This window comes from Lodderomyces elongisporus, chromosome 2 (genome assembly GCF_030384665.1).
Source record: "Lodderomyces elongisporus chromosome 2, complete sequence".
Classification (NCBI taxonomy): Eukaryota; Fungi; Ascomycota; class Pichiomycetes; order Serinales; family Debaryomycetaceae; genus Lodderomyces; species Lodderomyces elongisporus.
In genome coordinates this window covers 2,355,429-2,371,476 of record NC_083674.1, presented here as the reverse complement: position 1 = coordinate 2,371,476, position 16,048 = coordinate 2,355,429, and the positions used below count along the sequence as shown (strand labels likewise).

The 16,048-nt window shown below is 43.4% G+C and overlaps 5 protein-coding genes across 5 annotated transcripts; all 5 read left to right on the top strand. All coding sequences in view use genetic code 12, as the record gives it.

The window, feature by feature from the left end:
* Positions 1-2: 2 nt before the first annotated feature.
* PVL30_002182 (uncharacterized protein) lies at positions 3-2,279 on the top strand (the record flags this gene model as incomplete). The annotated part of the gene is made up of 4 exons (XM_061119336.1): positions 3-686; positions 972-1,312; positions 1,617-1,871; positions 1,964-2,279. 4 exons carry the CDS (start codon positions 3-5, stop codon positions 2,277-2,279), a joined length of 1,596 nt encoding a protein of 531 aa, XP_060975319.1.
* Positions 2,280-3,387: 1,108 nt separating this feature from the next.
* PVL30_002181 (uncharacterized protein) lies at positions 3,388-5,737 on the top strand (the record flags this gene model as incomplete). Its single annotated transcript, XM_061119335.1, has 4 exons — positions 3,388-4,071; positions 4,357-4,697; positions 5,042-5,257; positions 5,350-5,737. The coding sequence occupies 4 exons, from the start codon at positions 3,388-3,390 to the stop codon at positions 5,735-5,737; spliced, it is 1,629 nt and encodes a 542-aa protein (XP_060975318.1).
* Positions 5,738-6,845: 1,108 nt separating this feature from the next.
* PVL30_002180 (uncharacterized protein) lies at positions 6,846-9,140 on the top strand (the record flags this gene model as incomplete). Its single annotated transcript, XM_061119334.1, has 4 exons — positions 6,846-7,529; positions 7,833-8,173; positions 8,478-8,732; positions 8,825-9,140. 4 exons carry the CDS (start codon positions 6,846-6,848, stop codon positions 9,138-9,140), a joined length of 1,596 nt encoding a protein of 531 aa, XP_060975317.1.
* Positions 9,141-10,248: 1,108 nt separating this feature from the next.
* PVL30_002179 (uncharacterized protein) lies at positions 10,249-13,679 on the top strand (the record flags this gene model as incomplete). Its single annotated transcript, XM_061119333.1, has 5 exons — positions 10,249-10,932; positions 11,218-11,558; positions 11,860-12,114; positions 12,207-12,558; positions 13,647-13,679. 5 exons carry the CDS (start codon positions 10,249-10,251, stop codon positions 13,677-13,679), a joined length of 1,665 nt encoding a protein of 554 aa, XP_060975316.1.
* Positions 13,680-13,702: 23 nt separating this feature from the next.
* On the top strand, positions 13,703-16,048 carry PVL30_002178 (uncharacterized protein; the record flags this gene model as incomplete). The annotated part of the gene is made up of 4 exons (XM_061119332.1): positions 13,703-14,386; positions 14,672-15,012; positions 15,314-15,568; positions 15,661-16,048. 4 exons carry the CDS (start codon positions 13,703-13,705, stop codon positions 16,046-16,048), a joined length of 1,668 nt encoding a protein of 555 aa, XP_060975315.1.

Below are 16,048 nucleotides of genomic sequence, written 5' to 3'. Positions count from 1 at the left end.
TAATGTCATTTTTTAAAAACGCTTTTAACACCTCCCCCAAGTCAAAGGGGGAAAAACCAGCCGAACGCAAGGTTCGGTTTCAACTTCCCGGAGAACCTGTACCCCAATCAACCAAGCAGGTTTTCCAAAACCTCAAATCAACTTTGGCGAAGGGATTCAAACCTTCGCAAACACCTGGGAAATCACCCTCAGGTGCACCACTGCTGGAAACACCAGTTAAAAAGCTTACCAAGAAAGAGGCCGAAAGGTTTCTTCTTGTAGAGGGAATACACAAAAGTATTGCCGACTGCCTCAGGAGAACCTGGAAGTACGACGAAACTTTCAGTGTTTTTCTTAGGCACCAAGAATACACAACCAATATCGAGTCCTACCATGCAAAGCTGTTTCAAAGAGTAAGAAAGCTGTGGGGATGCCTGGAATCCACCTATTTACAGTCATTTGCGTCCATGGAAGACTCCATAACAAAAATAGGCAGCACCGCCTACAAATCTACAGATGGAAAATTTCTCATCTACAAGATTTCAGAGGAACACTCCGAAGACATCAGGAGAGAGCTTCCCAGAATGGGAAGCCACTACAAAGAGGCATCATTGATACTTCCCCACTTCCAACTCTTGAAAATGAATTTTGGAGGGGAGGAAACTATCTATGCAGTAAGTCCGGCATACGAGCACCAAGCAACTGAGGTATATTACTTGGGCACACAAGAAACAAGCCTGAAAAACACATATACCTCAAACACATACACATTTACAGACACAGACACAAACACAAACACAAACACAAACACAGACACAAACACAAACACAGACACAAACACAAACACCACACGCACATACAATTACATGACACGCAGGAACAAACGCGCATGTGACATGGGCGAACCCAGACCCACCTTCGCAACACTTTGCACCAACTCCGTTGTCCATAAGTCCTCATTTCTGAGGCCATTATACCACCCCATTGACCAGGGCTGTCCAACAGGCAATGTCCGCTTCCCCTTACTTACCAAAGAACGCGAGGACATCCTTCACAAATTGCAAAGGGACACGACCCATCTTATAGCCAGAAACAAAACAGGCTATAAGCTTCTAGTTGGGGTGGAGAGAAAAGTGGGTAGTCGACCAGGAATCCAAGTGCGGATTGTCGACTACCACAGGACATACACCAGGGAGAGGGGGTTTAGAAGGTTTTTTAGGTTTTTTAGGTTTGGAGGAGCAAATGTCAAAACACCAGAAGAATACGCTGCTTGGTTGATTAAGACTTTAGATCAGCACATTGAGGTTATCGAGGGGGAACTACATCTAGAAAAGTTCAAAATCAAAACACTACCCCCAACTACCAGCTTCACTCGCTGCATAAAAAACATAAAAGCGAGGATCAAAAGTCTAATGCTGGTCTCAACCAAGTAATAAAAGGAAAAAAAAAAAAAAAAAAAAAATACAAAAACAGACGGACAAAAAAAAAGCACGTTACTGTCACTGGTGCTATTTCTGATGTTACCTCTGTTGCTGCTTCACGGACGACTATATCACAAACCCAACCATGATCCCAAAGCAGGGGAGCCCACCGACCTCTGCTACCGTTTCCCATAGCCTACCACAACATTGCACTAGTGTAGCTGCCGACTCACACATTTATTCTGAACTTGGCAGATCCTGCGACAAAATGGCGCCTTTGTCGTATGATCTTGTACGGGGAACGAAAAATGTGGAGGATGCATATGCACTAGGGGTATCAACAAGGCACAGCGGGATCATATTATCACAGGTTGGGTTGTGTAAGTCACCGTGCAAGTTGTTTCAGATGGTGCAGAAGAAAAGCTTGTGGAATCTGCTTCCGGGGTTTGTTAATGTTGCATCAAAATCATTGTTTGCTCGTGTTGGAATAGCACCACTACTACTACCACCACTAATATTTATCATATTTATCATATTTATTATATCCAACATATTTATTATAGTGTGTGCTATCCGACGTCGACCAAACTCAAACTATGCCATTCAAACTTGTCAGAAATGTTTTTGGTGTTATTCCTGGTGTTTTTTCCTGGTTGTGTCACTGGTTGCGTTGCTGATGGTGTTGCTGGTTGTGTTGCTGATGGTGTTGCTGGTTGTGTTGCTGATGTTATGTCTGGTTGTGTTGCTGATGTTATGTCTGGTTGTGTTGCTGGTGTTATGTCTGGTGGTGTTACTGATGTTATGTCTGGTTGTGTTGCTGATGTTATGTCTGGTGGTGTTGCTGTTCCTGCTATTAATCTTTGCACTTTTTTTTTCTAATATTAACACACTTTTCTGTTTATGTAAACACTCTGCTATTTGTAATTGAACCATTCTTCTATTTCGCATTCAGCCTACAAAATTGAACGTTCTGTATATTTCGCGCAATCGCTGTCATTGCAAACTAGAGTATCTCGGGTTGGAGTATGTGTATGTATACGCGCACGTGAGCTGCTGTGAACGAGTTAACCTCAGATACACGTAATATACACGTAAGATGGACGCGCGCGGGTGGGTGTGTACTTTACAAAAAACTTTACAAAAAAACACTACAGTGGGCAGCAGCAGTGATAGGAGCCAGATTCTCCCTATGTTCTGGAAGTGGCGCATTTTTGTAGAACTGACATAGGATCCAGCCTGGGGTTCAACCTAGGGCTCAACCTGGGATCCGGCCTATATGATGTAAATGTATGGGGCGGGGAAAGAGGGAGGGAGTAGCTGAGCCCACAGTTTTCCTCAAACTTCAGTAGAAAAATGTTTCCCTGTAAATTCGCACCAAACTCAGGGGAATAATCAACACACACAAACAATTCTCGACTCGTTGCAAGCTTGACGGCAATCCGTCGAGAATTGTTTGTGGAGATAGAATGCATTGCAGGATGTATAAGGTTGTAGATTGTGTTGAGCCAACATGCATCCAAACACACAATTCATCCACTCTGGTTGTCCACTTTCTGCTACAGCCACACACTATTGGCAGCACCCATTTGGCAGCACCCATTTGGCAGCACCCATTTGGTTTTTTGTTACGACGCGTTTGGTAGCGCATACAATTGCACACACACTGCTGAGCTACCAGAAGGGATTTCCTCGCCCTTCTGTTCCCCTCACTTCCTCGCGGGTTTTGCAACCAAAATGTATATGGCATAACACAATTTACTTGTTAGTCTCCAACCACAAGGCGTGGCGAGAGGGCTACTTGGTGAAGTATAAATATCCACAAACAAAATCCTTGTGACCTCAAACCTTTTTTTGCCCTTTTCTTTTTCTTCTTTTCCTTTTTCTTCTTCTTCTTTCGCCAGAAGTAAACCCACAACCAAAGTCTCACTTAGTACAGTTTAAACGAGTCAGACTTTACCAGTTAGTTTACTTAATTAAATCTTAAATAATGTCATTTTTTAAAAACGCTTTTAACACCTCCCCCAAGTCAAAGGGGGAAAAACCAGCCGAACGCAAGGTTCGGTTTCAACTTCCCGGAGAACCTGTACCCCAATCAACCAAGCAGGTTTTCCAAAACCTCAAATCAACTTTGGCGAAGGGATTCAAACCTTCGCAAACACCTGGGAAATCACCCTCAGGTGCACCACTGCTGGAAACACCAGTTAAAAAGCTTACCAAGAAAGAGGCCGAAAGGTTTCTTCTTGTAGAGGGAATACACAAAAGTATTGCCGACTGCCTCAGGAGAACCTGGAAGTACGACGAAACTTTCAGTGTTTTTCTTAGGCACCAAGAATACACAACCAATATCGAGTCCTACCATGCAAAGCTGTTTCAAAGAGTAAGAAAGCTGTGGGGATGCCTGGAATCCACCTATTTACAGTCATTTGCGTCCATGGAAGACTCCATAACAAAAATAGGCAGCACCGCCTACAAATCTACAGATGGAAAATTTCTCATCTACAAGATTTCAGAGGAACACTCCGAAGACATCAGGAGAGAGCTTCCCAGAATGGGAAGCCACTACAAAGAGGCATCATTGATACTTCCCCACTTCCAACTCTTGAAAATGAATTTTGGAGGGGAGGAAACTATCTATGCAGTAAGTCCGGCATACGAGCACCAAGCAACTGAGGTATATTACTTGGGCACACAAGAAACAAGCCTGAAAAACACATATACCTCAAACACATACACATTTACAGACACAGACACAAACACAAACACAAACACAAACACAGACACAAACACAAACACAGACACAAACACAAACACCACACGCACATACAATTACATGACACGCAGGAACAAACGCGCATGTGACATGGGCGAACCCAGACCCACCTTCGCAACACTTTGCACCAACTCCGTTGTCCATAAGTCCTCATTTCTGAGGCCATTATACCACCCCATTGACCAGGGCTGTCCAACAGGCAATGTCCGCTTCCCCTTACTTACCAAAGAACGCGAGGACATCCTTCACAAATTGCAAAGGGACACGACCCATCTTATAGCCAGAAACAAAACAGGCTATAAGCTTCTAGTTGGGGTGGAGAGAAAAGTGGGTAGTCGACCAGGAATCCAAGTGCGGATTGTCGACTACCACAGGACATACACCAGGGAGAGGGGGTTTAGAAGGTTTTTTAGGTTTTTTAGGTTTGGAGGAGCAAATGTCAAAACACCAGAAGAATACGCTGCTTGGTTGATTAAGACTTTAGATCAGCACATTGAGGTTATCGAGGGGGAACTACATCTAGAAAAGTTCAAAATCAAAACACTACCCCCAACTACCAGCTTCACTCGCTGCATAAAAAACATAAAAGCGAGGATCAAAAGTCTAATGCTGGTCTCAACCAAGTAATAAAAGGAAAAAAAAAAAAAAAAAAAAAATACAAAAACAGACGGACAAAAAAAAAGCACGTTACTGTCACTGGTGCTATTTCTGATGTTACCTCTGTTGCTGCTTCACGGATGACTATATCACAAACCCAACCATGATCCCAAAGCAGGGGGAGCCCACCGACCTCTGCTACCGTTTCCCATAGCCTACCACAACATTGCACTAGTGTAGCTGCCGACTCACACATTTATTCTGAACTTGGCAGATCCTGCGACAAAATGGCGCCTTTGTCGTATGATCTTGTACGGGGAACGAAAAATGTGGAGGATGCATATGCACTAGGGGTATCAACAAGGCACAGCGGGATCATATTATCACAGGTTGGGTTGTGTAAGTCACCGTGCAAGTTGTTTCAGATGGTGCAGAAGAAAAGCTTGTGGAATCTGCTTCCGGGGTTTGTTAATGTTGCATCAAAATCATTGTTTGCTCGTGTTGGAATAGCACCACTACTACTACCACCACTAATATTTATCATATTTATCATATTTATTATATCCAACATATTTATTATAGTGTGTGCTATCCGACGTCGACCAAACTCAAACTATGCCATTCAAACTTGTCAGAAATGTTTTTGGTGTTATTCCTGGTGTTTTTTCCTGGTTGTGTCACTGGTTGCGTTGCTGATGGTGTTGCTGGTTGTGTTGCTGATGGTGTTGCTGGTTGTGTTGCTGATGTTATGTCTGGTTGTGTTGCTGATGTTATGTCTGGTTGTGTTGCTGGTGTTATGTCTGGTGGTGTTACTGATGTTATGTCTGGTTGTGTTGCTGGTGTTATGTCTGGTTGTGTTGCTGGTGTTATGTCTGGTGGTGTTGCTGATGGTGTTGCTGATGGTGTTGCTGATGTTATGTCTGGTGGTGTTGCTGTTCCTGCTATTAATCTTTGCACTTTTTTTTTCTAATATTAACACACTTTTCTGTTTATGTAAACACTCTGCTATTTGTAATTGAACCATTCTTCTATTTCGCATTCAGCCTACAAAATTGAACGTTCTGTATATTTCGCGCAATCGCTGTCATTGCAAACTAGAGTATCTCGGGTTGGAGTATGTGTATGTATACGCGCACGTGAGCTGCTGTGAACGAGTTAACCTCAGATACACGTAATATACACGTAAGATGGACGCGCGCGGGTGGGTGTGTACTTTACAAAAAACTTTACAAAAAAACACTACAGTGGGCAGCAGCAGTGATAGGAGCCAGATTCTCCCTATGTTCTGGAAGTGGCGCATTTTTGTAGAACTGACATAGGATCCAGCCTGGGGTTCAACCTAGGGCTCAACCTGGGATCCGGCCTATATGATGTAAATGTATGGGGCGGGGAAAGAGGGAGGGAGTAGCTGAGCCCACAGTTTTCCTCAAACTTCAGTAGAAAAATGTTTCCCTGTAAATTCGCACCAAACTCAGGGGAATAATCAACACACACAAACAATTCTCGACTCGTTGCAAGCTTGACGGCAATCCGTCGAGAATTGTTTGTGGAGATAGAATGCATTGCAGGATGTATAAGGTTGTAGATTGTGTTGAGCCAACATGCATCCAAACACACAATTCATCCACTCTGGTTGTCCACTTTCTGCTACAGCCACACACTATTGGCAGCACCCATTTGGCAGCACCCATTTGGCAGCACCCATTTGGTTTTTTGTTACGACGCGTTTGGTAGCGCATACAATTGCACACACACTGCTGAGCTACCAGAAGGGATTTCCTCGCCCTTCTGTTCCCCTCACTTCCTCGCGGGTTTTGCAACCAAAATGTATATGGCATAACACAATTTACTTGTTAGTCTCCAACCACAAGGCGTGGCGAGAGGGCTACTTGGTGAAGTATAAATATCCACAAACAAAATCCTTGTGACCTCAAACCTTTTTTTGCCCTTTTCTTTTTCTTCTTTTCCTTTTTCTTCTTCTTCTTTCGCCAGAAGTAAACCCACAACCAAAGTCTCACTTAGTACAGTTTAAACGAGTCAGACTTTACCAGTTAGTTTACTTAATTAAATCTTAAATAATGTCATTTTTTAAAAACGCTTTTAACACCTCCCCCAAGTCAAAGGGGGAAAAACCAGCCGAACGCAAGGTTCGGTTTCAACTTCCCGGAGAACCTGTACCCCAATCAACCAAGCAGGTTTTCCAAAACCTCAAATCAACTTTGGCGAAGGGATTCAAACCTTCGCAAACACCTGGGAAATCACCCTCAGGTGCACCACTGCTGGAAACACCAGTTAAAAAGCTTACCAAGAAAGAGGCCGAAAGGTTTCTTCTTGTAGAGGGAATACACAAAAGTATTGCCGACTGCCTCAGGAGAACCTGGAAGTACGACGAAACTTTCAGTGTTTTTCTTAGGCACCAAGAATACACAACCAATATCGAGTCCTACCATGCAAAGCTGTTTCAAAGAGTAAGAAAGCTGTGGGGATGCCTGGAATCCACCTATTTACAGTCATTTGCGTCCATGGAAGACTCCATAACAAAAATAGGCAGCACCGCCTACAAATCTACAGATGGAAAATTTCTCATCTACAAGATTTCAGAGGAACACTCCGAAGACATCAGGAGAGAGCTTCCCAGAATGGGAAGCCACTACAAAGAGGCATCATTGATACTTCCCCACTTCCAACTCTTGAAAATGAATTTTGGAGGGGAGGAAACTATCTATGCAGTAAGTCCGGCATACGAGCACCAAGCAACTGAGGTATATTACTTGGGCACACAAGAAACAAGCCTGAAAAACACATATACCTCAAACACATACACATTTACAGACACAGACACAAACACAAACACAAACACAAACACAGACACAAACACAAACACAGACACAAACACAAACACAGACACAAACACAAACACCACACGCACATACAATTACATGACACGCAGGAACAAACGCGCATGTGACATGGGCGAACCCAGACCCACCTTCGCAACACTTTGCACCAACTCCGTTGTCCATAAGTCCTCATTTCTGAGGCCATTATACCACCCCATTGACCAGGGCTGTCCAACAGGCAATGTCCGCTTCCCCTTACTTACCAAAGAACGCGAGGACATCCTTCACAAATTGCAAAGGGACACGACCCATCTTATAGCCAGAAACAAAACAGGCTATAAGCTTCTAGTTGGGGTGGAGAGAAAAGTGGGTAGTCGACCAGGAATCCAAGTGCGGATTGTCGACTACCACAGGACATACACCAGGGAGAGGGGGTTTAGAAGGTTTTTTAGGTTTTTTAGGTTTGGAGGAGCAAATGTCAAAACACCAGAAGAATACGCTGCTTGGTTGATTAAGACTTTAGATCAGCACATTGAGGTTATCGAGGGGGAACTACATCTAGAAAAGTTCAAAATCAAAACACTACCCCCAACTACCAGCTTCACTCGCTGCATAAAAAACATAAAAGCGAGGATCAAAAGTCTAATGCTGGTCTCAACCAAGTAATAAAAGGAAAAAAAAAAAAAAAAAAAAAATACAAAAACAGACGGACAAAAAAAAAGCACGTTACTGTCACTGGTGCTATTTCTGATGTTACCTCTGTTGCTGCTTCACGGACGACTATATCACAAACCCAACCATGATCCCAAAGCAGGGGAGCCCACCGACCTCTGCTACCGTTTCCCATAGCCTACCACAACATTGCACTAGTGTAGCTGCCGACTCACACATTTATTCTGAACTTGGCAGATCCTGCGACAAAATGGCGCCTTTGTCGTATGATCTTGTACGGGGAACGAAAAATGTGGAGGATGCATATGCACTAGGGGTATCAACAAGGCACAGCGGGATCATATTATCACAGGTTGGGTTGTGTAAGTCACCGTGCAAGTTGTTTCAGATGGTGCAGAAGAAAAGCTTGTGGAATCTGCTTCCGGGGTTTGTTAATGTTGCATCAAAATCATTGTTTGCTCGTGTTGGAATAGCACCACTACTACTACCACCACTAATATTTATCATATTTATCATATTTATTATATCCAACATATTTATTATAGTGTGTGCTATCCGACGTCGACCAAACTCAAACTATGCCATTCAAACTTGTCAGAAATGTTTTTGGTGTTATTCCTGGTGTTTTTTCCTGGTTGTGTCACTGGTTGCGTTGCTGATGGTGTTGCTGGTTGTGTTGCTGATGGTGTTGCTGGTTGTGTTGCTGATGTTATGTCTGGTTGTGTTGCTGATGTTATGTCTGGTTGTGTTGCTGGTGTTATGTCTGGTGGTGTTACTGATGTTATGTCTGGTTGTGTTGCTGATGTTATGTCTGGTGGTGTTGCTGTTCCTGCTATTAATCTTTGCACTTTTTTTTTCTAATATTAACACACTTTTCTGTTTATGTAAACACTCTGCTATTTGTAATTGAACCATTCTTCTATTTCGCATTCAGCCTACAAAATTGAACGTTCTGTATATTTCGCGCAATCGCTGTCATTGCAAACTAGAGTATCTCGGGTTGGAGTATGTGTATGTATACGCGCACGTGAGCTGCTGTGAACGAGTTAACCTCAGATACACGTAATATACACGTAAGATGGACGCGCGCGGGTGGGTGTGTACTTTACAAAAAACTTTACAAAAAAACACTACAGTGGGCAGCAGCAGTGATAGGAGCCAGATTCTCCCTATGTTCTGGAAGTGGCGCATTTTTGTAGAACTGACATAGGATCCAGCCTGGGGTTCAACCTAGGGCTCAACCTGGGATCCGGCCTATATGATGTAAATGTATGGGGCGGGGAAAGAGGGAGGGAGTAGCTGAGCCCACAGTTTTCCTCAAACTTCAGTAGAAAAATGTTTCCCTGTAAATTCGCACCAAACTCAGGGGAATAATCAACACACACAAACAATTCTCGACTCGTTGCAAGCTTGACGGCAATCCGTCGAGAATTGTTTGTGGAGATAGAATGCATTGCAGGATGTATAAGGTTGTAGATTGTGTTGAGCCAACATGCATCCAAACACACAATTCATCCACTCTGGTTGTCCACTTTCTGCTACAGCCACACACTATTGGCAGCACCCATTTGGCAGCACCCATTTGGCAGCACCCATTTGGTTTTTTGTTACGACGCGTTTGGTAGCGCATACAATTGCACACACACTGCTGAGCTACCAGAAGGGATTTCCTCGCCCTTCTGTTCCCCTCACTTCCTCGCGGGTTTTGCAACCAAAATGTATATGGCATAACACAATTTACTTGTTAGTCTCCAACCACAAGGCGTGGCGAGAGGGCTACTTGGTGAAGTATAAATATCCACAAACAAAATCCTTGTGACCTCAAACCTTTTTTTGCCCTTTTCTTTTTCTTCTTTTCCTTTTTCTTCTTCTTCTTTCGCCAGAAGTAAACCCACAACCAAAGTCTCACTTAGTACAGTTTAAACGAGTCAGACTTTACCAGTTAGTTTACTTAATTAAATCTTAAATAATGTCATTTTTTAAAAACGCTTTTAACACCTCCCCCAAGTCAAAGGGGGAAAAACCAGCCGAACGCAAGGTTCGGTTTCAACTTCCCGGAGAACCTGTACCCCAATCAACCAAGCAGGTTTTCCAAAACCTCAAATCAACTTTGGCGAAGGGATTCAAACCTTCGCAAACACCTGGGAAATCACCCTCAGGTGCACCACTGCTGGAAACACCAGTTAAAAAGCTTACCAAGAAAGAGGCCGAAAGGTTTCTTCTTGTAGAGGGAATACACAAAAGTATTGCCGACTGCCTCAGGAGAACCTGGAAGTACGACGAAACTTTCAGTGTTTTTCTTAGGCACCAAGAATACACAACCAATATCGAGTCCTACCATGCAAAGCTGTTTCAAAGAGTAAGAAAGCTGTGGGGATGCCTGGAATCCACCTATTTACAGTCATTTGCGTCCATGGAAGACTCCATAACAAAAATAGGCAGCACCGCCTACAAATCTACAGATGGAAAATTTCTCATCTACAAGATTTCAGAGGAACACTCCGAAGACATCAGGAGAGAGCTTCCCAGAATGGGAAGCCACTACAAAGAGGCATCATTGATACTTCCCCACTTCCAACTCTTGAAAATGAATTTTGGAGGGGAGGAAACTATCTATGCAGTAAGTCCGGCATACGAGCACCAAGCAACTGAGGTATATTACTTGGGCACACAAGAAACAAGCCTGAAAAACACATATACCTCAAACACATACACATTTACAGACACAGACACAAACACAAACACAAACACAAACACAGACACAAACACAAACACAGACACAAACACAAACACCACACGCACATACAATTACATGACACGCAGGAACAAACGCGCATGTGACATGGGCGAACCCAGACCCACCTTCGCAACACTTTGCACCAACTCCGTTGTCCATAAGTCCTCATTTCTGAGGCCATTATACCACCCCATTGACCAGGGCTGTCCAACAGGCAATGTCCGCTTCCCCTTACTTACCAAAGAACGCGAGGACATCCTTCACAAATTGCAAAGGGACACGACCCATCTTATAGCCAGAAACAAAACAGGCTATAAGCTTCTAGTTGGGGTGGAGAGAAAAGTGGGTAGTCGACCAGGAATCCAAGTGCGGATTGTCGACTACCACAGGACATACACCAGGGAGAGGGGGTTTAGAAGGTTTTTTAGGTTTTTTAGGTTTGGAGGAGCAAATGTCAAAACACCAGAAGAATACGCTGCTTGGTTGATTAAGACTTTAGATCAGCACATTGAGGTTATCGAGGGGGAACTACATCTAGAAAAGTTCAAAATCAAAACACTACCCCCAACTACCAGCTTCACTCGCTGCATAAAAAACATAAAAGCGAGGATCAAAAGTCTAATGCTGGTCTCAACCAAGTAATAAAAGGAAAAAAAAAAAAAAAAAAATACAAAAACAGACGGACAAAAAAAAAGCACGTTACTGTCACTGGTGCTATTTCTGATGTTACCTCTGTTGCTGCTTCACGGATGACTATATCACAAACCCAACCATGATCCCAAAGCAGGGGAGCCCACCGACCTCTGCTACCGTTTCCCATAGCCTACCACAACATTGCACTAGTGTAGCTGCCGACTCACACATTTATTCTGAACTTGGCAGATCCTGCGACAAAATGGCGCCTTTGTCGTATGATCTTGTACGGGGAACGAAAAATGTGGAGGATGCATATGCACTAGGGGTATCAACAAGGCACAGCGGGATCATATTATCACAGGTTGGGTTGTGTAAGTCACCGTGCAAGTTGTTTCAGATGGTGCAGAAGAAAAGCTTGTGGAATCTGCTTCCGGGGTTTGTTAATGTTGCATCAAAATCATTGTTTGCTCGTGTTGGAATAGCACCACTACTACTACCACCACTAATATTTATCATATTTATCATATTTATTATATCCAACATATTTATTATAGTGTGTGCTATCCGACGTCGACCAAACTCAAACTATGCCATTCAAACTTGTCAGAAATGTTTTTGGTGTTATTCCTGGTGTTTTTTCCTGGTTGTGTCACTGGTTGCGTTGCTGATGGTGTTGCTGGTTGTGTTGCTGATGGTGTTGCTGGTTGTGTTGCTGATGTTATGTCTGGTTGTGTTGCTGATGTTATGTCTGGTTGTGTTGCTGGTGTTATGTCTGGTGGTGTTACTGATGTTATGTCTGGTTGTGTTGCTGGTGTTATGTCTGGTTGTGTTGCTGGTGTTATGTCTGGTGGTGTTGCTGATGGTGTTGCTGATGGTGTTGCTGATGTTATGTCTGGTGGTGTTGCTGTTCCTGCTATTAATCTTTGCACTTTTTTTTTCTAATATTAACACACTTTTCTGTTTATGTAAACACTCTGCTATTTGTAATTGAACCATTCTTCTATTTCGCATTCAGCCTACAAAATTGAACGTTCTGTATATTTCGCGCAATCGCTGTCATTGCAAACTAGAGTATCTCGGGTTGGAGTATGTGTATGTATACGCGCACGTGAGCTGCTGTGAACGAGTTAACCTCAGATACACGTAATATACACGTAAGATGGACGCGCGCGGGTGGGTGTGTACTTTACAAAAAACTTTACAAAAAAACACTACAGTGGGCAGCAGCAGTGATAGGAGCCAGATTCTCCCTATGTTCTGGAAGTGGCGCATTTTTGTAGAACTGACATAGGATCCAGCCTGGGGTTCAACCTAGGGCTCAACCTGGGATCCGGCCTATATGATGTAAATGTATGGGGCGGGGAAAGAGGGAGGGAGTAGCTGAGCCCACAGTTTTCCTCAAACTTCAGTAGAAAAATGTTTCCCTGTAAATTCGCACCAAACTCAGGGGAATAATCAACACACACAAACAATTCTCGACTCGTTGCAAGCTTGACGGCAATCCGTCGAGAATTGTTTGTGGAGATAGAATGCATTGCAGGATGTATAAGGTTGTAGATTGTGTTGAGCCAACATGCATCCAAACACACAATTCATCCACTCTGGTTGTCCACTTTCTGCTACAGCCACACACTATTGGCAGCACCCATTTGGCAGCACCCATTTGGCAGCACCCATTTGGTTTTTTGTTACGACGCGTTTGGTAGCGCATACAATTGCACACACACTGCTGAGCTACCAGAAGGGATTTCCTCGCCCTTCTGTTCCCCTCACTTCCTCGCGGGTTTTGCAACCAAAATGTATATGGCATAACACAATTTACTTGTTAGTCTCCAACCACAAGGCGTGGCGAGAGGGCTACTTGGTGAAGTATAAATATCCACAAACAAAATCCTTGTGACCTCAAACCTTTTTTTGCCCTTTTCTTTTTCTTCTTTTCCTTTTTCTTCTTCTTCTTTCGCCAGAAGTAAACCCACAACCAAAGTCTCACTTAGTACAGTTTAAACGAGTCAGACTTTACCAGTTAGTTTACTTAATTAAATCTTAAATAATGTCATTTTTTAAAAACGCTTTTAACACCTCCCCCAAGTCAAAGGGGGAAAAACCAGCCGAACGCAAGGTTCGGTTTCAACTTCCCGGAGAACCTGTACCCCAATCAACCAAGCAGGTTTTCCAAAACCTCAAATCAACTTTGGCGAAGGGATTCAAACCTTCGCAAACACCTGGGAAATCACCCTCAGGTGCACCACTGCTGGAAACACCAGTTAAAAAGCTTACCAAGAAAGAGGCCGAAAGGTTTCTTCTTGTAGAGGGAATACACAAAAGTATTGCCGACTGCCTCAGGAGAACCTGGAAGTACGACGAAACTTTCAGTGTTTTTCTTAGGCACCAAGAATACACAACCAATATCGAGTCCTACCATGCAAAGCTGTTTCAAAGAGTAAGAAAGCTGTGGGGATGCCTGGAATCCACCTATTTACAGTCATTTGCGTCCATGGAAGACTCCATAACAAAAATAGGCAGCACCGCCTACAAATCTACAGATGGAAAATTTCTCATCTACAAGATTTCAGAGGAACACTCCGAAGACATCAGGAGAGAGCTTCCCAGAATGGGAAGCCACTACAAAGAGGCATCATTGATACTTCCCCACTTCCAACTCTTGAAAATGAATTTTGGAGGGGAGGAAACTATCTATGCAGTAAGTCCGGCATACGAGCACCAAGCAACTGAGGTATATTACTTGGGCACACAAGAAACAAGCCTGAAAAACACATATACCTCAAACACATACACATTTACAGACACAGACACAAACACAAACACAAACACAAACACAGACACAAACACAAACACAGACACAAACACAAACACCACACGCACATACAATTACATGACACGCAGGAACAAACGCGCATGTGACATGGGCGAACCCAGACCCACCTTCGCAACACTTTGCACCAACTCCGTTGTCCATAAGTCCTCATTTCTGAGGCCATTATACCACCCCATTGACCAGGGCTGTCCAACAGGCAATGTCCGCTTCCCCTTACTTACCAAAGAACGCGAGGACATCCTTCACAAATTGCAAAGGGACACGACCCATCTTATAGCCAGAAACAAAACAGGCTATAAGCTTCTAGTTGGGGTGGAGAGAAAAGTGGGTAGTCGACCAGGAATCCAAGTGCGGATTGTCGACTACCACAGGACATACACCAGGGAGAGGGGGTTTAGAAGGTTTTTTAGGTTTTTTAGGTTTGGAGGAGCAAATGTCAAAACACCAGAAGAATACGCTGCTTGGTTGATTAAGACTTTAGATCAGCACATTGAGGTTATCGAGGGGGAACTACATCTAGAAAAGTTCAAAATCAAAACACTACCCCCAACTACCAGCTTCACTCGCTGCATAAAAAACATAAAAGCGAGGATCAAAAGTCTAATGCTGGTCTCAACCAAGTAATAAAAGGAAAAAAAAAAAAAAAAAAATACAAAAACAGACGGACAAAAAAAAAGCACGTTACTGTCACTGGTGCTATTTCTGATGTTACCTCTGTTGCTGCTTCACGGATGACTATATCACAAACCCAACCATGATCCCAAAGCAGGGGAGCCCACCGACCTCTGCTACCGTTTCCCATAGCCTACCACAACATTGCACTAGTGTAGCTGCCGACTCACACATTTATTCTGAACTTGGCAGATCCTGCGACAAAATGGCGCCTTTGTCGTATGATCTTGTACGGGGAACGAAAAATGTGGAGGATGCATATGCACTAGGGGTATCAACAAGGCACAGCGGGATCATATTATCACAGGTTGGGTTGTGTAAGTCACCGTGCAAGTTGTTTCAGATGGTGCAGAAGAAAAGCTTGTGGAATCTGCTTCCGGGGTTTGTTAATGTTGCATCAAAATCATTGTTTGCTCGTGTTGGAATAGCACCACTACTACTACCACCACTAATATTTATCATATTTATCATATTTATTATATCCAACATATTTATTATAGTGTGTGCTATCCGACGTCGACCAAACTCAAACTATGCCATTCAAACTTGTCAGAAATGTTTTTGGTGTTATTCCTGGTGTTTTTTCCTGGTTGTGTCACTGGTTGCGTTGCTGATGGTGTTGCTGGTTGTGTTGCTGATGGTGTTGCTGGTTGTGTTGCTGATGTTATGTCTGGTTGTGTTGCTGATGTTATGTCTGGTTGTGTTGCTGGTGTTATGTCTGGTGGTGTTACTGATGTTATGTCTGGTTGTGTTGCTGGTGTTATGTCTGGTTGTGTTGCTGGTGTTATGTCTGGTGGTGTTGCTGATGGTGTTGCTGATGGTGTTGCTGATGTTATGTCTGGTGGTGTTGCTGTTCCTGCTATTAATCTTTGCACTTTTTTTTTCTAA